The following is a 23,099-nucleotide window of genomic DNA, read 5'->3' on the forward strand; positions in this document are numbered from 1 at the left end:
TGTTTCACCTTTGTTAATCCTAACTGATTAATGATCAGAGCTGTGTTCAAGTGTAAAAAAATTGTGATTGAATAGTGGAAATAAACACCCAATTTGAAGGCCAGTTACACATGCAGTTGTACTCGAGGCTACATTGAACGATGTATGCCACAAATAACCATCAAAGATCATGTAAATCATCTTATGACTATAATCACTGCACAGTGATCATGAATGTAGCCATTCATTTTAAATGTCAAACTATGTGTTATATAGGGTGTCCAACATTTGTGGCACAGAGGAAGATTGGGATGCGCAACTCTTTCTCCCTCCCTGCATTTCCCCCAATCTAGAATTGTGGGCCTCCTGGTGGTGGTTGGCGTGCATTTGTGTGTAGAAAACTTATACCTGCATTCCCCCCTCTCTCTCAAACTGACAGCATCTTTCACAGGGAGGTAGTGCTTTAATCAGAAACAATTGAAGGAAGGGAGCATTCAGCTCCCCTGTGCCACTGTTATGATCAAATGCTGGCTCTCTCCAGGGATGCATGAAAATAAAAACAAAACTTCAGAAAAGCCATTCATGTGTCTCCTGTGTAGTTTTTAGCCCTCTCAAATGTGTGTCTCTCCACTTCCTTATTCATGATAAACACATTGATTTCAAGCTTTGTTTTACTTAAATGGCTGTGTTTTATTTCAAATATTTATTCACGGTGTTTGTTACATGACCTCAGCATTCCAGCCAATAACTTGGTTGTTACTTTTTCCCATTAAGGCAAAGGAGCAGTCTTCCAGCGCAAAATCTGAGAAACAGAAAAAGAGTTAAATGTTACCAGGTAAGAACTGTTCGACTTAATCATGCAAATTTGTGTGCATCCTTTATGCATGAAGAATGAATTGACTTTTCTGAAAATACGTGTTTCCACTTCCTTCCATTGTGCATCCAGCAGGGATTTGTGCATTTTGGTTCCTCCACCTTTGGGTTCTCCCCCAGACCCTCTGGCAACATTAGCTTGTTTGTGAGGCTTCACATCTACCAAACTCCTAATGTGTGGACTGACCCACAATATTTATATACTGCATGTGCAGAGCTGTTTTCTACATAGAATATTCTAAGTGCAGTTCAACCAAGAAACCGACTGACTATTGGTTGGTTGCACTTTAGATTAGTAAAAGCTCTGAGTATGCTTGTGTTTCACACTGCACCTGGCATGCTAAATTGTCCTTCAAACAGTATATTCAAAATTACTTTTGCATTTAGCAAATAGCAAAACATGAGAAACATGCATCTTTAATGTGAAATATGCATTATATATGGGTAAAGCATCTTTGTAAAGTACCTTTAAAATGTTGGAATGGCTCCAGAAAAAGGACACCAGCATTTATTATTGAAATACTTTTTGAAAAATAAATGCATGAGATTTCACATACTGTTAAGTAGCAGGAATTCTATCAATTGGTATTAATTTTCCCAAGAGCTCTGAAAATTAAAATACAAGCTCTAAAAAACAAGGGTCTAAAAATGTAAGTTTTCTTGCATTTCATGGTCATGTCAAGAGAGTTGAATCTGGATCAAAGTTGGCTTTGGATCCTGCACATCCCTCTCTTTTCCTCTTACTGCTGCAGAGGCTTTCATGGCAGCTCTGAGGGGCTTTGAGACCTCTCTCAGAAAACATTCTATGGGTCCTTGGAAGATCCTTCACCTATTTCATGCTTGTATACAGAATTGCTGCTGTGTGCTTCAGTTGCAGCCTCTAGTGCCTCTCCTTTTTTGAGAGAGAGAGAAGTTTCTTGCTTTGGCAGCACCTGTTTTCCGCTTGAGGCAAGCAACCACCATCAGAGTGAGCAAATTACATTGAATAGGGCAGGCAAGGGGAGCTGATACTTGTACAGCCTCACAAACACCAACACACAGGGCTCATCCAAACTTCCTTTTGCAATGTGCTTTCCAGGCATGAGTCTGCACTTTCTAAGTCTGCGCCTGAGTGGTGTTTTTTTTTGTCCTACTGCTTTCCCAGGAAAATGTGCCGATTACCACTGAATCAGAACAAATTGCAAGGAAGTTTGCATGAGCCCACAGATAGACCATGCTGGTGGTTTCAACTTGCATATTTATTTTTTGTTGGGAATCTGCTGAATTCTGTTTTATGAGATAACATTTCCTCCCCTTACTGGCTAAATAATGTGCTCTCTTTTCCTCTCTGTCTAGGCTTTTCATCGCTAATGCAAAAAAAGTCTTCGTTTTGCTGGTGGATAGCTGCACTTGAACAAAAAAAAAAAAAGAAGAAGCTATTTTGCAGAAGCAAGATAGTCTCCCGGGTGGTTTTTGTATCATGGTATTTGGATATAATGGCATGGGAGGCATGAATCTTACTATTTTCAAGGATGACCTTTTTCCATTTATTTTACTGTCTCTTATTTTGTAATTTTCTTCAGTTATGAGAGGGAACGGATGCTTTATATTTGTAAGAAAAGTATTTCTACGGATTTAATAGCAATGCAAAAAGAAAAAAAAGTCTGCAAATTTTGCACATAATCTACACATAGTGCCTGCAAATCTCAGCAGCGTTCAGAAAAGCTGTGGTTTGGTTTTTGGTTTTTTAGTATAATGAATGCTCTAAATATTCTGGAATATAATGCGTTTTGGCTATCATCTGCCTGCGGGTATTCCTTTTGAAGAATAGTTAGTGAGAAGTGAGTAATCAGTTGCTAAGATTTAAACGTGGAAGAAGAGTAGAAGCGATTGTTTCTCAGTCCTTGGCTTCTAATAACATAGTATTCAATATGAACAGTGCCGCTAGTATTTTCATTTGAAACCTTGAGTTCTGATTGTGACCGCCTGTCAGTGGCTTGCAGAAAGGGCATAATATTGCATCTGAATTGCTATTGCATAGGGGTACTCCAGAAAGGATGCACATAGGACTCCAATATGTTCCTATAAGTTACACTGGTATAGCTCCCCCCCCCACCCCCAGAATCCAGATTACACAGCTTGTTTCTGATGTATAAATTCACATCACAGCTGAATACAGAGGTGCTTTGTGAACTAATTTGGATGCAATGCTTGCTCAACTTCCATGTTTTATTCCCCACCCCCCTTTTTGGTATTCCTTGCAGTGAGAAAAGCTATGGCTCCAACAGCAGGTTCTGATATGCTTTGCATTATGAGTAGCAATTTTTTTATTGACTTTTGGAGTAAGATGCTACTCCTGGTTTGGTCAAGTCTGCTTCCAGGTAGCTAGTTCTCTAGACTACCATGGGTCAAATATATAAGCCGCAGCCTGCGAGGAATATCAACTGTGCAAGCCCCTTTGAACTGCATGGGAGTTACACAGGAGCGTGGCCACTTTCTGCCATCGCTCTTACTTACTTCAAAAGGAGCAAGTGCAGGAGATGTTCCTCTGGGGACATCAGAATTTTGACTGTCCTTGACAATCTAATGTTAATACCGGACTGTTTTTGAAAGTCTGTATTAAGATTGCCTGTCACACTAATAAAGTTTTAGAATGTATTACCTTGTAAATTGTGTTTCTGAACTGTGTCCTTAATACATGGTTATTATTGCCATTTTTAGACAAGAACACTGGCTGTGTCTAGAAGAAGGTACCTTTTACAGGTTTCGACCAAACCAAAATACCTCCTCTATCCCAATGCAGCAGTGCTGCACACTCAGTTATTGGATCAGACCCTTGATACAGAATTGTAGGGTTGGAAGGGGCTACAAGGGGCATCTGGTTCAACCTCCTGCAATGCAGGGATCTTTCACCCAACAGGGGGCTCAAACCCACAACACTGGAATTAAGAGTCTTATGCTCTTTTCTCGGTCGCTGAACTATTGAGTGCTTTAAAATTTCACGTATGTTCAGCAGAGCTGGGAATGGGCTCTCGAACATAGTGCAACTTATTTTACTGGATCTTGTAGTTTACGGCTGCGTCTGGAAGAATGGCTTCTCATTAAGGGGGCAAGCCTTAGGCTTGCATGCTCCCACTCCCACCCACTGTCTCTTCTGGGGGCAGTCATCAGATCAGAAGTACTTGTTTCAGTTAAATACTGTTCAGTATTATCTGAGACTGTGGTCTGAAACAGACAGCTGCATAAACTGCAGTTAAGAGTTAACCATACCTTATCTGAGTTCAGAAATAATGCAAAAGTGGACCTATGGAATCAAAAGGTCCTGATCCTCTGCAGGTGAAGTAATGGATGTTACTTGCTACAGTATAGTTGGCAACATTCCAGCTATGGAAAAGTCAGATTTTCTACATCCCAACACACAGATATCTCTCCTTCCTCCATCCACGCAAGCAAGAGGCATAATCAGTTCTAGGACATGTTTCAGTCACACACAAGCATTTGAGAAGGGAATGGCCTAGGAGGAGTCCCAGACTCTAGTTAGAGAGGCATAAAGACCTGGTCTAAGAGAGGTCCAATTTTCACCACTCCTGTTGTAAATGCATAACTTGACATGCACGCAAGGCCTTAATGCTATTTCCTCCACTTTGGAAGTATATTTCATATTTTCCAACCTCTGTCATTAGAATAAGCTCAAATATATGTACTAATCAGCGTTCCAGTTTTTAGAATTTTATAAAAACTTACGTTTACGAAAGTAGCATTTTTCATATCTTTTCAAGAACTTACCAATCTTCATTCTGAAATCGTGCTTCATGCAGAGTTCTACATTCCGCTATTGGTGTGTAACCATTCCTTGATTTTTTCAAGGTTCTTATCCATCCACTGAATATTTTCTTCAATGGTTTCTATTGCTTGGTAGACAGCACGGAGCTCTGAAACTTTTTTGCCTTGGGAGTTGAAGAAACTTTTTACCTGTTGAGTAAAAATAAATAAATACCACAATAAATTCTTGTACTATTCCCATTATCTTCAATGGGATTTGAAAAAAGAAAAAGCATTGTAGGAGACTGCATCCTATTCTTCCTGTACCAATGCCACTAACTGTACAGCCTGGATTTAGTCATAAGAGATTCTCAGTCATGGAGGCATAAAGAAAAGAAATGTGCCTGTCATCCAAATTGTACATGAATTACAAGTGTTTTCAAAGGCCTTTTGCTTCAGATTTACAAAGAGATAATATAAATGGAAGCAGAACAGCATATGAGCAGTTAAGTATCATAAATGTCTCGTGCATTTATATGTTGGGTTCCAAGAACCTATAATAATACAACTTGTCAGTTTGCCGTGGATGTCCATTTTGCTTTAAACAACTGCTGCTGCTGCACTTTGCCTTGAGATGCATGTGTGAAAAGCAATTAATAAAAAAAATAAAATGAAATCATGGAGTCTCACGGACATATAATGCAGGTTGCGAGATATGCTTACTTCTTCAAGTTGTTCCTTTGTGGAATATTTATTTGTCAATCCAGTAACCAGGTGTGCAACGGTATTCGAACCAAGTTCAAACCTATGCAAACAGAAGAAGTGCATGAAGTAAATATTTTTATATTAGAAAGAAAATAAACAGGAGTACAAGGAGCGATAATATTTAAAACTTACTTTTTTACAAATGTCTGCCAATTCTGCTTTAGAAACTTCCAGGCTAACTGATAACCCTCAGGGTTCCTTCCAACGGAGAGAACAATATAGGGAAGATCCTGCATTTTTATTAAGTCATCCTTTAAACCTTGCTCCATTAACCTAAACAAAGAAAAGAAATCTCAGTGTGAGGAAATAATATTATTACCTTAATAGGAACAGGAAAACTCGAGTACGAATAAATGGTACACAGTGTAATGGCTATTTGATTTCATACCCTTAGCTTTCGCTGCAGAGAGATTATTCTTCATTTCCCCCAAGCATCCTCTCATATAGTCAGCATGGAAAGAAGAAAAGGTGCTGAGAGGGGGTACTGTGCCACACGCAGGAATAATAACAATAATAAATTCTATATGTCGCTCATCTGACTGGGTTGCCTCGGCCACTCTGGGTGGCTTCCAACAAATTATAAAACCACAATAAAACATCAAACATAAAAAACCTCCAGATACAGGGCTGCCTTCAGATGTTTATTTCCTTGACATCTGACAAGGCAGGCACGATTACTGAGAAGGCTCTCTGCCTGGTTCCCTGTAACCTCACTTCTCGCAATGAGGGAACCACCAGAAGGCCTTCGAAGCTAGATTTCGGGCTGAAAGATGGGGGTATACTGGGCTGAGGCTGTTTCTTCCCTAGTTACAAAATGTGGAAGAGCCTATGGGCCATAGAGAAGTTTGATTGAAAAGCTGAAATGGGGAAAATCTGTATCAAAGGGGGAAATTTACTATTCAGATTAATCTCATCTGTGTTGTGCGGAAGGGTTCTTTCTCTTTGAAATCTTTGGCGAAGACGAGCAGTGGGAGACAGAACGCTCAGAACGCACCCAGACCTAAAAGAATGAAAAAGCTGGCCTGCAGCTGAAGATCAGACGCCACTTGCTCACCTTTGTCTCCTGCACCTCACCTAAAAATCTGATTTGCCCTGCCTTACCCCGTTCCAGCTTCTAATTCCATAGGAACAGCCACAATGTGAAACAGCATTTATATGCTTCAAGCCAGTGCACATGAAGAAAATGTGCAATTGGTGTGTGCACTGACCTTTTAACTGTGAGACACTTCGTTCCAATCCAATGTTACAATGTTGTTGTTTTTTGTTGCATTGCAATGGTTAAGAGATGATGAAAATACGGGTGGCTGTGGCCTTGCATTTACAACATCTCTCTTTTAATTTAAAGCCGTTCATGTTTCCAGAGAATACAGTCATACCTCATGTTGCGTCCGCTTCAGGTTACGTCTTTTCAAGTTGCGTCCCGCAGCAACCTGGAAGTACCAGAATGGTTACTTCCGAGTTTCGCCACTCGCACAGGCACAGAAGCGCTAAATTGTGCTGCGCGCAGACGCGGCACTTCTGGATGCGAACACTTTGATGTGCCTCCGGGACAGATTATGTCCGCAACTCGAGGTTCCGCTGTACTCACCATTCAAGCTTCTCCTTATTTGGGCTTAGGCTGAGAACAGCTTCAATTATCCTTTTCTCAGTATTAAATTCGGGCAGCTTGTGTTTGCTGAAAAGGAAGTCCCAGCCTTCGTCCGTCTGTGCTCCAACAGCATATACCGCAAACTTGATGTCATTGGGCAAACTGCAACAAATGGAGGCTTCAGGTTAGTTCTGATCTCTTGGTGTTGGTTTCTTACGTGGAATGGAATCTCTCAGGAGGTTGTGGACTCTCCTTCAATGGAGGCTTATAAGCAGAGGTTGGAGGACCACCTCTTTTGGATGCTTCAGCTGAGATTCCTGCATTGCAGGGGGTTGGACTAGATGACCCTGTGACGTTAACATATGAGAGTGCTGGAGGTGAAATAGTTAAACAGGTTAACCAATCAGAACCCAGGGGGGTGGAGTCAGAGGGACTATAAAACCAGCTCTGGGAGGGGCAAAGGGGGAGTTCGTTGGGAGTTGGGTGGTTGGTTGGAGTGGGAGTGAATTGGGATAGAGTCTGTGGGTAGGTTGAGTTAGTGTAGTGAAATAAGCTGAGTCAGGAACAGTTAGGACCTGGGAAGACAAGTAAATATCTGAGAGGTGGTTTAGTGAGTGAGAGCAAGTAGCGGAAGATATAGGTCTGGCTAGGCACCCCATGATTGTAATTGACTGAGATCCTTTATGAAACCACATGCTTGTTAAACTGCAATAAATAAACAGAAGTTTATGTTCCAATTTAACCCTGACTGGACTCGGTATTTTACCAGGTAGGGCCTGGGTGGTGGCAGGGAGAAATAAAGTGGTGGCACAGGGATCAATAGACGGTGAAACATCCGGGAACCCTGTGTGATTGCCACAGACCCTTGCAATCCCTTCCAACTCTGCGATTCTATTATTCCATGTCTGGATTCAATTGCAAATTACTACTCAAGTCAGACTGCCTCATCTCAAGAATCATTGAAAAGGCAAATTCACAGGTAATAGCAAATTTCCTCTATCCAGTGATTTCATGCTCTCCCACCCAGCTGGACTGAGCAGCCACAACACAGCGACTTCCCTGGTTTTAGTTACAGGTAGGTAGCTGTGTTGGTCTGCTGTAGTCAAAATAAAATTTAAAAAATTACTGGAAGGGTTTTTTTTATTTCCCTGGTTTTGTATGCTAAATTGGGGTGGCGTTACAGCATTTAAGTTGCCACGATGCATGTTTTTGCCCTGTGAAGCCTGAAGATGCTATGCTGCTTACAGAAGAGAAACACATACTGGAAATTTCCATCGGAGTCCTTCCACTTTGTATAGAACCCTTTTGCTTTGTCCACACACGGTTGGTACTTTCGTACGCAAGCAAACCCCAGAAGACTGCTCCGAAGTAGTCGCTCAGACACTGTCCCAGCATCGTCCCAAGACTGTTTGTCAATCATGTTTTTCATTAGATTGACTATGTATCCCTAGAGTGATTTCACAAACATACAAAAAAACATACACGTGAAATCAATTTTTTAACCAAATCTGTTAAAAACTGTATATATAAGCAGAATGGGAAAGGCAATTACACACACACACACACACACACACACACACACACAAAATGTACTTCCATGGCTGAAGGAAGCAGTTGTTTAATAACCAAACTGAAACACAATGGAACAATAAATGATTTAAGTAGGTATCATAATTAACCACCTGAAATTCTTATTATAAAACACATGCACACAGGAGCTAATGGTTTCAAGGCAGCTTCATATCTATGTTCCAGAAAAACAACAACAACCTACATAAATGGGAACCCTGCTCCCTTGCATCACGATTAACTTTTTCTTTAAAAAAAGAAGCATGCATCATATTAAAATAAAATCATAACATATTAACCTTATCTAATTTCCAATTGCTTTAAACAGGTAGTGTTTGCTGTTTCTTTAAATACTAATAGTTATTGTTTGGCTTCTTTCCATTAATGACATGCTGATCGTACACTCTATATTGTGATGGATGCTGCCCTTACTGACTCTCGCATCCCGTGAGAATCAAAATAATAAAGCAGCTTGCTTTCATTCTACAGTACAACACATATACATTCATAAAATTATTGCCAATAACCTCAGTATGTGAGCTGACAGCCTGCAAGTGTTGACGGCTATTTTTCAGTCTTCCCCTTCTTACCTTTAATTGATTATCTATGTCTCTCATGTCCCTCTTCTCCGTAAGTTTATACAAAGGTATCAGCTCATCCAATCCTTCAAGCACGGGAGTAATTTCAGTTTCATGTTGTAGGTATATTGTTAAATCAAGAGCTTTAGTAATCGACAGCTTTTCAGCACTGTGGGAAACAAAGTGTCAGTAATAACACATTAAAATATTTGTTAAAGGGGCTGAACCATTCAGTGTATAGAGTTTTTTCATTTTTAATACATATTAGCAACACTAATCTTAGTGTTTTCCTTTTTAACAGCTAGTGCTACTGCCTGAATTTTTGCACCCCGCAATGGCAAATTGTGCAAAAGCAAAACATGGTTTGGAGTGTTGAACTTCTGCAGCTGTCCGCATGTTGTGTTATATACACTCAGTTCAGGAAAGTGTAGCAATATGATAATACATTAAAACTGCCAGCAGCTGATCCACTGTTGAGTGTATCATGAAGAGATTTCAGCAGCAACGTTGCTTATTATCTGTCTTGCCAGGCTTCTCTGCCTTGCATACTTCCTACTCTATCCTATACTTCTAGATTTATTCATGCTTTTTACCAGGTTTTGTGGTCTTCCTGAATTAACCCAGCTTTGCAATCCTGCCCACAGGTCATCAGAACAGTACTGATCTGCATGCATTCGCGCGCGCGCTCTCTCTCTCTCATGAAGGCCAGCCCCCTTCTTAACCAACAATAGTTCCTGTCTCTGGCTATGTATTTTTTTAGTACATTTATACCCCACTTTTCTTCCAACATGGAACTGAAGTTGGTATACATGGGGCTCTCAGTACAGTCTCCCATCCAGACACTGACTAGATGCAGCCCTGCTTAGCAAAGCAAGTTGGCTATATCAGATATCCTCAGCTCTGGGACCTCAACCAAGGGCTGCCGCCGGAATAGGGACCAAATTACTTTGCTAAATAGGCACCGTCCCTGCTGCCGTTCATTATCATGTGCTGTCTCAGAGATGTACATCAGCTGTGTACATTAGCTGACACAACATATTCATTACAAGATATATACACAACTTGTGCACATTGAACGTGTGTGCATTCAAGCTTTACGCACAAGGCAAAGAAATAGAAAGGGGGCAGAAAAGGGGTGGCGCTCCAGGGAAAATGACTCTGGAAATGCCACCTGCCATTGAACCCAATGCATTTTGACTATACACAATTTTGGCTTTAGGAATGTAACCACAAAAGTTGTGGGCTTGCTGTATTTCTGCAATATACTCCCCCCCCCCCCCATGTGGATCAAGGGAAAGTATAAACAGATACTTTGCTGCAGGTATTGTTTCTACTCGGAAGAAATATTTTCGTTATAAAGTAGGATGGGAGCGTTCTATAAACCTCTTGTAATGGCTGTGCCAAATATCATGAGGCCAATTTCTAGGGGAAAAGCCTGTGTCTAACAAGGCTATGAAACACGTATGTGCTCAATCCTTATGCTAGCAAAAGTGTAGTGACGTCTGCAAAGGATTGGTTCAAGATGACCTTGTATCAATGGGCAAGAACTAGGAGAGCTATTATATTTTATAGGAACGGCAAGCAGTATTTAATTCTGAGATCTCAAGCTCTTATCTTTTCTAACTCTTACTGTTTTAGTAGTGCCACAATTCTCCCATTATTCATGCAGGAATGGCCTATGCAACGTCACTGGGGAAGTTCTGGATTTCTAATTTTGCAAATGATACAGGAGTGTCTCTCTCATTTTATTATGTGATGAGGTAGTGTTATCTGTATTACTGTTGTATAGAACAAAAATGGCACATTGCTTACCAAAGAGACGTTTAGTGTATACTATCATACTTTACCTCACCATCTGGAATACACTATTGATGAGACTTGCTCTATCATTGCTGCTAATTGCTTTATGGTTTTCTTTCAAAAGACGAATTAGGGCATCCCATCCATCATCTCCATAGTGCACAATATAATAACCATTCATTCCAACATTAAATTTTATCCACTCCACTTCTTCTGGGAGAATGATGTCATCTACACACAAAATATATCACAACCTTGTATTTTTCTGTCCAGCAGGACTTGACTCATTTCATTTACAGTTATCAACCACAGATAAATAACTGATTAGTGATAGTTAAAATTGCTTAAAAACCTAGCCTTAATGTCTACTACACAGTTGCTTTGTGGATAAAAACTTCTGTGTCCCTTTAGTCCCTTTTAAAACTTTAGTCCCTTTCACAGAGACTAAAGAAATGGATAGCCTGGAACATCTGTATCTTCTTAATTCTTATAATCTTCCATAATAAAATGACTTAAACTTGAAAACATAATTGTGCATCTTACCCATTTGAATTAAGTCAAACATACCTGTTTTAGTTGTCAGCAAAAACTTCTGAACTTCAGCACATTTACTGGTAATATACGTTAATGGGACATGCCACAGATTCCTACAGTAAAATCAACGATGATTAGCTGATTGTTTCAACAGCCTGTATAAGCACATATCTAAGCTGACCACTCAGCTGCGTGACTGGGGGGATGTAAAGAGGGGTTCCTGTTGAGAGTTCTACGGCTGCAAGGTCTGTTTTCACACACTTACAAGGCACACCTGCATTTCCAGAGATGGTAAATGATTCCTGCCATATTAACTCTCTACTATGAGTACCTATCTTTAAGAAAATGCTTTTGTTTCCTTAAGGCTTTGCCATCAGTCACATGTGCTCTCAAAGAAATGTAACAAGTGAAATTCCCTACAGGACAGAATTAAACCAGTCTCCAGTTTAGAGATTGTAACTTTTTCTCATTTAGAAAGTCTAGCATGCCCTCAGCTGATTTATTTGTATGATGTAAAAGAATATTCAATATGATTTTTCAAAATTATTATTAATAATAATAATAATAATAATAATAATAATAATAATAATTTATACCCTACCCATCTGGCTCAGGGCGGTTTCCAACAAAAGATTTAAAAATACATTAAAATGTCAGACATTAAAAACTTCCCTAAATACTAACTAGTTAAGAAATCACAGTGCAATCTGCATTATTTATTTATTTTTATAATTAAATGTTAGCCAGTGGTGGAGCTTCACTTGCTCCTTTGCCATTACCCGGTTGGTGCAGAAGAACTAGAAGCCTTCACATAGTGCTCTTGGTGTACATGGACTTTCTTCCCTTCTAATGTCACAGTTACCACTGGGAATCCTTTCTGCAGTGTCCAAGTGTCCATCATGGTCTTCACATCATGAAGCCCATTTTGGGTCCAGTGCTATAAATCAGGGACAAAAATATGAACTGAGATGCTAGGAGATGCTGCTCACTGGGCAGTAGCAGCAAAGAGATAAAAATTACAAATCTGTCTTATCTGTATGACTTTCCATAGTTAATAGTGTGGGGTGACATTTTTGACGTATGGCAGAGAAACATTTAAGAATGAAAGTATATGGTTTCCTGTAACATTAAAATGGTGACAAAAACCAGTTCCATTTTTGCATCAATGCTGACCACACAAAGAATAAAGCTGGTTGGAGGTGGGATCTGATTTCCACTGAAGTACAGGTTTCGAACAATTCAGAAAGATTGCAAGGTTCAGCTATGATAAGAAACCATAGTTTCTGGCTACATCTATGAGTTGCAGAGATCCTTTCCCCTCTTTCACATGTGCAGGATCATGGAGAACTCTCACTTCCGGTTTTAAACTAAGCAGTTCTGCATGACGTCTGAACCTGATGAACTGTGGTTTGTTTAAAGCAGTAGTGGCCAAACTTGGCCCTCCAGCTGTTTTTGGACTACAACTCCCATCATCCCTAGCTAACAGGAACAGTGGCCAGGGATGATGGGAACTGTAGTCCCAAAACAGCTGGAGAGCCAAGTTTGGCCACCACTTGTTTAAAGTATGGTTTTAGAACAACCTATCTCAAACCAGCGTTCAATCATGCCTTCTTCCTAACCATAGTTTATTTTAAATAAACTACAGCTCACTGTCTCTGGATTTAACTGAGAATTGCAGATTGCTTAAAATCAGCAGAAAGAGATTCCAATCTCTTCCTCATGGGCATAAAAGGGAGCCAGAGGTTCATCATAACTTGTTCATGTAGAAGGAAACCATTAATGTAGAGCATGAGGTGCTGATGCTTTCTCCTAAGTAACAGATTCCTTGGTCTCTGAATATCAGTTAAGTGTTATGCACCCTCACTCGTGGAAAGGGTGGCTACTCCCTCTTTAGTAAGAAATTTATAAATTTCTAAACAGAAATACAGTACGCAATAAAACACAAACTCACGGAAGTTGAGATTGTCTCCTGGCTTCTGCCACAAACCCCATCATTTTGTCCTCGACCTGCTGCATCTGCAGGGCAAACCTAGCAACAAAACTCAGAAATTAAGTACCTAAGGCTTCAAAACACGTGTAACAATACCGCTCAAAGAGCAATTCTGGCTAGCAATGCTTTGATAATTATGACACTGCTCACTAGGTATGCTGGTAGAAAACATGCAAGAAATACTTACACCTGACAAGCTGTTCCACAAATCTTTGTTTTCTGTGTTCTGATAGCTGAATTGTGACAGATATTTTGTAATTCCAGCTCTAAACATTTCTGGGCTGATATAATGCAGTAGCATATTTAGAAGACAAGCACCCTGAAAAGAGGGGAGTGAAACGATAAATTCTACACTTGCTTTTTCAATGTCTGCTTATCTACACCTGGAGCAAAAAGATGTTCAGGTGCTCTGATTAGGACACTCCTAAGCCCTAATCTTTCATAAAGTTCTCATCTTTGGGTTCAGGCTTTTACATTAGATTTTTGTCCATATAAATTAAAACAAATGCTACAGAACATATTCATTATGTGTTTGATGGTTGAGGGAAGGAGTGCATTTACACAGAATAAAATAAATAGTGTAATGAACTGTGCATAAGGGCAAAAAGGTGGGTCGATATCCTCAAAATATTAGGGCACATGGAGTCCCTGAGAGCTTATAAGAATCTCATCAGAACTAAGGAAAGAATACATAAATAAGAAAATTTTTAAAATTTTACCTTCTCATAGGAAACACTATCAAACATTTCTAGAATCTGAGATGGATCTTCAACAGGGGTCGATATAGGATGTGAAGAATTTAAGGCGTCTACCTCCATAGCAGAGAAATAATTGCCTAAAAAATGATCTTCCTAATAAAAGAAAAACAAAGTACTTGTTTAATAGGTGTAATGGCTTTAGGGGTTGCTTGTGCGTAAGTTACCGCCGCTCTGGGCTAGGCTGCCTGGTTAAACCGTTTCTGTCTGGACAGCCATCCACTCCGTGGCTGTTCAGTCGCTGGCAGAATCCGTCAGTGGGCGTTTCTTGAACCTCTTCCAGCAAAGAAGTTATTTGACGCCAAGTCGCCGCCTACTTTCCCTGCGCGGAAGTCTTCTGCGCAGGGTGGGTGTGGGCAGCGGAGGACCTGTGCTCTCCTCGCTGGTCTCCTGCGAAGAGTCCTGGAGCCTCCTCTCTGCTTCCCCCATCGGCCCCCCTCTATCCCTGGTGTTGCGCTGATTTTCTTCCCCAGCCGGAGACCTGCCTCTCTCCCTGCTTGGCCCCTCTCCAGCATCGCTGTGGAGCCTCGCCTCCTCCTCTAGTTCCGATGGCAGTTCCCTGACAATAGGGTTTGAAGGTCACTTTTAAAAATTACTTATTGTCATTTTTCAGAGATTTTACATAAAGTTAACAAAACCAAAGAACTACAATTATCAACTCAGGAGATACCATCACCTTTGTAATAATAACAATTCACACATTATAATGGTAGTCATTTGTATAAATTTGGGGTAGAGGGAGAATGGGTATCATGAAAGACTTAGGAACTGGTCTTCTGTTTTCTGGTGAATTTGTAAAGGCAATTAAGTTCCACCACTCTCTAGCAAGTGTCCTTGTGTTTTACTGTTCTTGCAAGTCTTAACTTGTGTGTTAGCTGTTTTAGTGTGTCATTTAAAAGTATAGCTGAAAAGCTATCAGTGTTTTTACTTAATTTCTATGACAAAAATATTTGTACTCTTTATTAATTAATTAGCAGATTGATATCCTGCCTTTCCATCATTTGGCGACTGCTTTTTGATTTTGAAACATACAATGTACCTAAGCATGCAAGTTTGTGAATTAAAAGAAAAATAAAATTTGAACCCCCCCCCCAAATTACCTGACTGATTTTCAGAGGGGGTAAACTTGTTAGTCTGTTTCACAAAAAAGAAGGAGTTTTGTGGCACCTTAAAGATTAATACTTATTATACCATAGGCTTTTTTGTGCTAGAGTTCCCTTTATAACGGGGTCCTCAAACTTTTTAAACAGGGGGCCAGTTCACGGTCCCTCAGACACTGTTGGGGGGAGGGCTATAGTTTGAAAAAAATATGAATGAATTCCTATGCACACTGCACATATTTTATTTGTGGTGCACAAAAAAACAGGAAAAGCAATACAATATTTCAAATGAAGAATGATTTTAATCAACATAAACTTATAAGTATTTCAATGGGAAGTATGGGCCTGCTTTTGGCTAATAAGATGGTCGTTAGATGGATATCTAAATAAGGGAATGCGCAGCACTGGATATCGCATCGACACAGATGCAGAAAATTGAGTCTGCTCAGACGCAGAAAATGATCCAACCCACAGAGGGGGCTCTGAGGCAGTGAACCAACCCAGGCAAGGTAAGCCTTGCCAGCTCCTGGCCTAGAGCGAGTGAGGGAGCGCTGAACAGGGAGGAGGGTCGAGGAGACCCTCACACCCTTTCCCCCGCCTCCTCTGTGCTAGGGTTGGTGGTGGTGCTGCCGCCCTCCGAGGCCATAGACCCGTTAAGACAGCGGTGGATTCTGCAACTGCCGGGTTGGGCCGGGTTCAGGACCCTGGCAGCCGGATCTGGCTCGCGAACCATAGTTTGAGGACCCCTGCTTTATAAGTGCATGAAGTGTTATCCTAAATTGGCAGGAATATACACATACACGTGTAAGATATATATATAGAGAGAGGAAAAATGTAAGCAGTAAAATCAGGGGAAAATGAAATGTGAAAAATATTGACAGTGACAATTATGTTAAAGTGGATGTAAAACCATTACAGTGATGTATTTTTGTTAAACAATTATAGGCCGTTCACACATCAGCGTCGATGACAGCACACACATCCTGACATTGGCAAGCTAATTGTCACTTGTAGTGGGATAATTACATGTTATCTCAATTCTGGTGACTGAAGTGCTACCCTATTAAGAATGTTATTTCACCTGTCACCTGAAACAAGGTAGCAGCTTTTATCTCAAACTAGCTTGCCAATGCCAGGATGCTTATTTGCCCAAGAGGGACATGTCCTTTATCAGTCTCCCAGCCCTGAAACTCATGCTGCCCCCATGCCCCACCCCATATACATGAATAGCAGTATACGACTTGTGGTCCAGGGTGTCTGGAGTTATGGACAAGAATCTTTTCAGGTGATTGTTACTGGTTTGACTTATTTCCAATAATAATAATAATTCTATAATCTTCAGCGAGCAATCAATATTGATTTTAAGAAACATTTTAGTATTATAAAAACTGGAATGTTAATACTCACAACTTTCAGTTCTGGGTGGGTAACATTTACAGACACGAATTCCATAAAATTTGCAAATCCTTCATTGAGCCAGAGATCATTCCACCATTCCATGGTGACTAGATTTCCAAACCACTGCAAGAGAAAACATCTGATAGCAGAGATTTTCAACTGTTTTAAATTAATCCTCTGGTGCCTTCATTACACTGAAGAATCCACTGACTAGCGCAGCTATCAAGTTCATGTATAAAATTAGTGATAACTTACCTGGTGAGCAAGTTCATGGGCTATAACCAAGGTAATTCCAAGTCTACTTGACGCTGAGGATTTTTCAGGATCGTATAACAAAGCAGATTCCCTGTATGTAATCAATCCCCAATTTTCCATTGCACCAGACTGAAAATCGGGAATAGCTGCAAGGTCTGCAAATACATTTTGAAAAAGTTGTCCTTCATACCTGCTCACTCCATTTATAAATTCACAAGTCAACTTTGAAAGTAAACATATGCATAGGTAGGTTTCGTTTGCATGTATGTGTAACTTAGACCAACATTTCTATCAAAAGTAAAGTAGCGAGTTTACCTTGCTTAGGCAGAGGATATGGAATGCTAAAATATCCCTCATAGAAGTCTAACAGTTTTACTGCTGCATCCAAGGCATAATCCAGTTGGTTGATCACATGTGGTACAGCATATACTGAAACCTAAAATCATCACCAACAACAAAACACAAACACTGGTGAATTCTGAACTCCAACTTAAGAAAATATAAAAGATAATTAATTTGTTAACACCTTAAAATGAGAGTAAAGTTGAAAGGTATCCAACATTTGATTTAGCTTTTCCTACCTTCTGTGCATAGGTAAACTCCTGTAAAAACCAATGGCAGAGGATATGTTTCTTAGGAAGACATAGTCCTGATCCATTCAAATTAAAGGACTCCGAAGATGGATCTTAATTTAGCAAAAAATACACTAACAATGGCAGTGAAAGTATCTATATCTTATATTTATATAATTTTAACCTTGTCAAACCCTGGAACCTTGTGAAACCCTTGTCAAACCCTGGAACCCAAAATTTTATTTTGTGGAGGTTGCTTGTGGAGATTCTGACTAAGGATCAGGCAGAACTTTCTGACGGTAAGAGCTGTTCAACAGTGGAATGGCCTCCCTCGGGAGGTGATGCTCTCTCCTTCCTTAGAGGTTTTTAAGCATAGGTTGGGTGGCTATCAACTGCAGAAAGTTGAGCTAGATGACTCTCAGGCATGGCTGTGGCCAAGTGGGGGCAGGGGAGCAGTTGGCTCCCCTAGATCAAGTAAAACAATAGAAATACTGACCAATCATATTGGTTCTAACCTGCCCCCAAAGTCCTGCCCCCCTAACAAAGTCGTGCCACTCCCTAACAAAATTCTTGGCTATGCCCTTGCCCTCAGGGCACTTTCCAAATCAACAATTCCATGATTCTATAGGGAAGAGCCACTGTGGTGGGTAGAGAGTTGAATTTGGACAGGGACCAAGTTCAAATGTTTGCTTAGAAATGAAGTACACAGGATTACCCTGGGGCAGTGGCTGTATGTATCTCATACTAAGCTACCTCATGGTGTTTTAGCGCAAACTGAAAGTCTAACTAGGAAAGATGAAGTGCCCTGTGACTGCCTTTATTATTATTTTTTAATTTAAAGGCACATTATCTCATTATCCAGACGCTCAGTCTATTTTGCAACTGCATGTACTCAAGCTTTTTAATTTTTATCCCAGCAGTTTAGAAAATTAAGCATTACTGGTACACATTTCTACCAACAAACGTAAACAGCTGTGCAATGGCTACTATCCATATAACTGATGCTTAACAAATGGAGCACGACCACTGCAAGTCTAAACTTTTGCTTCTTATAGCATTGTAATAGAAGTTTTGAGAACTACTGAAAAAATATTTCAAATTCTATAGGGTTGGATCCAGAGCTAGTCACAACCAATTTAAGCACCATTGATTTCAATGGATCTACTCTAAGTATGACTAAGTCTAGCTCTAACTCATAATAATTTCTTTAAAACCTTTCTAGGCTCTAATTACTTTAAAAACTGAAACTGCTACAATTTTTAAATATCAATATGCAACACTTCAGCTGATATGAAAAGTTTACCTTAATTCCACGGGAAGTCATCTTGGAAACGGATTTGAAATCTGAAACAATGAAGGCCACTAGGTAAGTGCTCATCTTTACACTGACATCAAAACGGTCTTCAATGAGCTGCCCTCCGATGTTTACGGATTCCACCTAAAAAATGTAAAAACTATTACATTTCAGCTCTAGCTCTGAAGTACATTCATTACTTCTGGTCTTGCGCGCACGCACACATACACTATATATTATCTCCCTCATAGCTCTTTTAAGGCTTAAATGCTATGATCTCCATTTCACAGTTGCAAACCTACATCTAAGAAGAAGCTAGAAACAGATCAGTTAAGAAGGGCAACCTAGCAGGAGGGAATTGCCCCCTATTTCTAGCCCTACTCAACAGATTTACACTTTTCCAGCACATGAATATATTCATTTTTAAATTCTGCTTTGCTTTCTTATGTGAGCACCAAAAGTGAACACAACATGAGCATAAACTCCTATGAGATGTGGTTTACAGTGTACAACGGTAATGTTTTCTACGTTACTTTGCTTTATCTTGCTCAACTAGGCAGATCAAAGAATACAAAGTATACACCTACAATGGGCATATTGGATAGTGCAAGATGTTTCGGTTCTCTTATGATCTTAATAGAAAATTTAGCTTTGAATGCAGGCTCATCAAAGCAAGGGAAAGCCATACGTGCAGCTGTTGGTTCAAACTGTGTTGCTGCAAGCACCCTGGAATTAAGAAAAAGAATACATGACATATATGCTTTGTTAGTAGTACAGTACATAGTAGTACAGTAAAAATATTCAAAGATGAACATTTCACCTAATGAACAGAAATCAGCTTGCATTTCTTCATTGAAGAAAGAGATATTTAAAAAACTTTTAACAGTGTATTAAGAAGCAGATTCCATTATGCTAATGAAATTTACTTTGATATAAATATGCATATGACTGCAACCTAAAGGTGCTTCCAGACAGGTATTTAATGTGGGATTGGAGCTCCTCACATATGCAAGTTTTTTGCGTGTGTTTTGCAATTCTATATGACAAGAACTCTATAAACACAGAAGCAATGAATCATAGGAAACAGGAAGGTCAAAAAGATACATACAAATCTAAATGAAAATAGACTTACCTTACTTCTCCTTCTGGAGTTCTATATGAGCTTTTATAGAATCCATGAAAACTGTCTGAGAGATTAGCAGAATACTCAATGCTAATAATGTACTTGTGCTCAATCTGCAGTGGTTCAGTAGCAACGAGTGCAATCTGTTCATGTGGTGGGTATTCTAAAACAGTCACTTCTTTATCAGCATCAGGGGATCCTGTTGCTCCTTGGATGGTAGCTTTGGTGATCTGGAGATATTTGCTGTGCAGGATGACTGAGCTAGTTTGTTCAATTACCATAATCTCTATTTTGGCCAGTCCAGTAAAAGTTAAAGTAGTGAGATTTGGATGAATAAGAAGATCATAATGAACTGGGACGACATGCTTGGGAAGCCTAATTTTATTCCAAGGAAATTGATTACTTCCACCTCCAGTGCTTGAATCTGTTGTTTGGCTATTGAGATTACAGCTCAAAAATGGAACAAGACTTAAAATGACTAGCAATAGAAACATTTTCAGCTTCTTCAAGGCAACTGTATAATCTGGAAGCAGCAATCTCAGTGTCAGGTTGTTATTGTATCCAGTGAGAAATCTAATAAAGAAACATTATTAAATTAATAGAAAAACCTTTTAAAACCTCTTTGACTACCACCTATGGCTTTCCCTATCAATGCAATCTTTTGTGTCAGAAAAACATCAACAGTGCAGAATTCCATGCACTTTGGATTTATAAAGTGGAGACTGAAGGAGCACTTCCATTGCATCATACATGTATTATTCAACTGCTCTGATCTGCAGAACTTGCCCTTCTATAAATGCCATGATGATGTCTGTTCTGCATGTGCAAGGAACTGAACTTCTAGTGTGGTGGCACCTATACTTTGATACTCCCTGCCTATTGATAGTAGAGGAAGGTGCCTTTGCTACATTATTTCAGATGTCTATGGAAAACTTTTCATTTTAGCAAGCCTACCCAGATATGTAACTAGCACTGTGTATACCCCATACTGTACATTTAAGAAACAATAATGGAAAGCACCACTGCACCCCAAATTCTAAGAACTGTAGTTTGCTAAGCTGCTGGGAATTGCAGCTTTGAGGGGTAAACAACAATTCCCAAGATTCTTTGGGGGAAGACATGGGCTATGAATTTGCTTTCAAAGTTTGGTGTGTGCACAGCCTAAGTCATCTTATGTTCGTTAAAAAAAAGTTTTTAAAGATTTTCACATAGACCACACAGAGCGTTGTGATAATCTGTAAAACTTTCAAAATAAATAAAATATGCACAGCAGGTAGGTGCACAAGTCTAAGGCTTGTTTCGGCAGCCCCATATGCCAAGCACTCAGTCCCAGGGATACACATGGAACCCCTTGGGGCAGACTAGAAGCCAGTAGTTCTTGGTCTGTCCTCATTTTACTGCCAACTAATTCCACCAAAGCGAGCTGGACTTTTTGCATGATGGGGGTGGGGTGGAGGAGAAGCAACTTTTCCTCAACTCCAGGTAGAGTTTTAATTTTCGGCCATTTTTGTCCTTGCGGCTGCCTACTTATTCCACAGCTCAAGCACCTGAGTTTCCTCCTCACCACCCCCTCAAGATTCCTGGGAACTGTAGTTTCAAGGTGCTGGGAAAACATGGCTCCCTGTGAAGGGGTAAACTACAATTCCCATGATTCCGTTGGGGAGAAAACATGTGTTGCGGGCTGCGGGCGAATCCCTGGACTGACTATGACGGTGAAAGGTACAGGGGTGGGGTAGGGGCGACGCACGAGGCCAGGCCCCTCCGACACCTTGCCCCCAAACCCGGCCTGGGCCTCCTGCGCTGCGCCTCAAAACAGGGGGCGAGGCGGCGGCCTGCTGAGGGTGAGCATGCGCAGTGGAGCGTTCTTGCTCCTACTGCGAAAAGTGGTGCGCGCCAAAGCTAGGCCCCTTCGGCGGAGAGGCCTCCGCCTCCCCTGCGCTCCCTTCCCTTATCCCGCGAGCGGTACCTGCTCTCCCGGCTCCCGCAGCGCTGGCGCGGCCCCCGTACCTATTCGGAGGAAGGGAGCGTGAGGAGGCCTCCGCCGCAGCCCCTGCCTCTTCTTCTCCCTCAGAGCCGGGGGAGCGAAAGCGAAAGCGAAATTCTCCCCTCGCTACCCGTCTCGGTGTCGCGGGCACTTTTGTGGATCTCCGCCTTTTGCGCCCTTTTGCCCAGCGGCAGGAGCCTTTGCACCAGGGCGAGGAAGCGGCGTCTGCAAGCCCCGCTGCACACCCTTAATTTATATATATTACTAACTACGACGTCGAGGAAGCAAATCTATTTTATCCGCGCCGGTGCACCTGCTTTTGAAGCATATCGTCTCAGCGTTACAACCTTGGCTGGCGGAAGATCAGCTTCCTGCTCGAGCAGATTTTGAGTTTCAAAAAAAAAAAGGGGAAATGTACCCAAGCAAATCGCTTGTTGCTGCTTCTTTCTCTCTCTCCCTTTTTTTTTGCGTTCACAGCTGCAGCCTTAAGATAGTCCCTTATTTGTAGAGAGCCTATGATTAGTTTTGTCGTGGTCCAGTGTTGGACGTACAGTATGTTCCTTACGCAGTAAGCAGTTCCTTAAGCAGTTTGAAATGGTTCAATTGTATTGCATGGTTTTATGATCAGGCTGTTTGCCCTGGGAGAAAACTAAGCTATAAGCAGTGTTTTTAGGGAAAAAAGGGAAAGGTTTTGGTACTTACCATGAAGTTGTTACATAATATAACAACCACAACAACAACTTATAACAACAACAGCTACTACTACAAATTATTTATGCCCTGCCTAAATGGGTTGGTTTTCCCAGCCACCCTGGGCTGCTCCCAACAGAATATTAAAAACACAATAAAACATCAAACATTAATAACTTCCCCAAACAGGGCTGCCTTCAGATGTCTTCTAAAAGTAAGTGCCATACTTCTAACATTTGGAAAAACTCTGCTGGTACTTCGTACTCTTGAGTACCCCCATAAGAAAAAGCACTGGATATTATTCTGAATATCCAGCGGTGAATGGGATAGCTATATATGGCGACACTATTTTGTAGTTCTTGATCACATTTCTGTTTTGTTCCAACGGTGAATGGGATAGCTATATATGGTGACACCATTTCGTAGTTCTTGATCACATTTCTGTTTTCTTCCGCTCAAGACTGTACGTGGTTCTCCCCCTTCCTGTTTTATCCTGACAATAATCCTGCGA

General features: G+C 40.7%; 2 protein-coding genes across 24 annotated transcripts in view; one reads left to right on the forward strand and one right to left on the reverse strand.

Moving 5' to 3' along the window:
• Window positions 1-3,501, forward strand: part of CAST (calpastatin) — a 59,632-nt gene extending 56,131 nt beyond the window's left edge. For all 18 annotated transcript variants that reach the window (XR_014539775.1, XR_014539776.1, XR_014539778.1 and 15 more), the window contains 2 exons: window positions 754-814; window positions 2,188-3,501. Coding sequence is in view for 15 of the 18 variants with exons in the window: in XM_083576722.1 (XP_083432848.1) it covers window positions 754-804 (51 nt within the window). In the remaining 3 variants the exon portion in view is untranslated. The remainder of the gene's footprint in view (window positions 1-753; window positions 815-2,187) is intronic.
• ERAP1 (endoplasmic reticulum aminopeptidase 1) lies at window positions 645-22,380 on the reverse strand. Of its 6 annotated transcripts, none has more exons than XM_083576677.1 (20): window positions 21,922-22,380; window positions 19,924-20,487; window positions 19,379-19,517; window positions 18,801-18,935; window positions 17,241-17,361; window positions 16,926-17,080; window positions 16,680-16,793; window positions 14,137-14,268; window positions 13,605-13,736; window positions 13,379-13,456; window positions 12,207-12,364; window positions 11,461-11,540; window positions 10,941-11,124; window positions 9,106-9,262; window positions 8,209-8,393; window positions 6,947-7,108; window positions 5,491-5,631; window positions 5,317-5,398; window positions 4,618-4,803; window positions 645-781 (listed from the first exon to the last, which is right to left on the reverse strand). In XM_083576677.1, the coding sequence occupies exons 2-19, from the start codon at window positions 20,406-20,408 to the stop codon at window positions 4,654-4,656; spliced, it is 2,790 nt and encodes a 929-aa protein (XP_083432803.1). In that variant the 5' UTR covers window positions 20,409-20,487; window positions 21,922-22,380; the 3' UTR covers window positions 645-781; window positions 4,618-4,653. The 6 variants fall into 6 exon arrangements, with proteins under 6 accessions (XP_083432803.1, XP_083432805.1, XP_083432801.1 ...); XM_083576679.1 differs by having other exon boundaries at window positions 22,212-22,364; XM_083576675.1 differs by having other exon boundaries at window positions 22,246-22,276.
• Between the last annotated feature and the right edge of the window lie 719 nt (window positions 22,381-23,099).

The sequence above is a fragment of the Podarcis filfolensis genome (assembly GCF_964270895.1).
Source record: "Podarcis filfolensis genome assembly, chromosome: 11".
Taxonomy (NCBI): Eukaryota; Metazoa; Chordata; class Lepidosauria; order Squamata; family Lacertidae; genus Podarcis; species Podarcis filfolensis.

Bases quoted from the DNA above. Each gene is read 5' to 3' on its own strand.
- ERAP1 (XM_083576677.1), bottom strand. From the start codon at position 20,408: ATGTTTCTATTGCTAGTCATTTTAAGTCTTGTTCCATTTTTGAGCTGT. The intron at 17,362-18,800 runs GTAAACTTTTCA...TGATGATTTTAG, and splicing joins TGACTTCCCGTGGAATTAAG to GTTTCAGTATATGCTGTACC. The intron at 9,263-10,940 runs GTAAAGTATGAT...TGTTTCCCACAG, and splicing joins AGTGTATTCCAGATGGTGAG to TGCTGAAAAGCTGTCGATTA.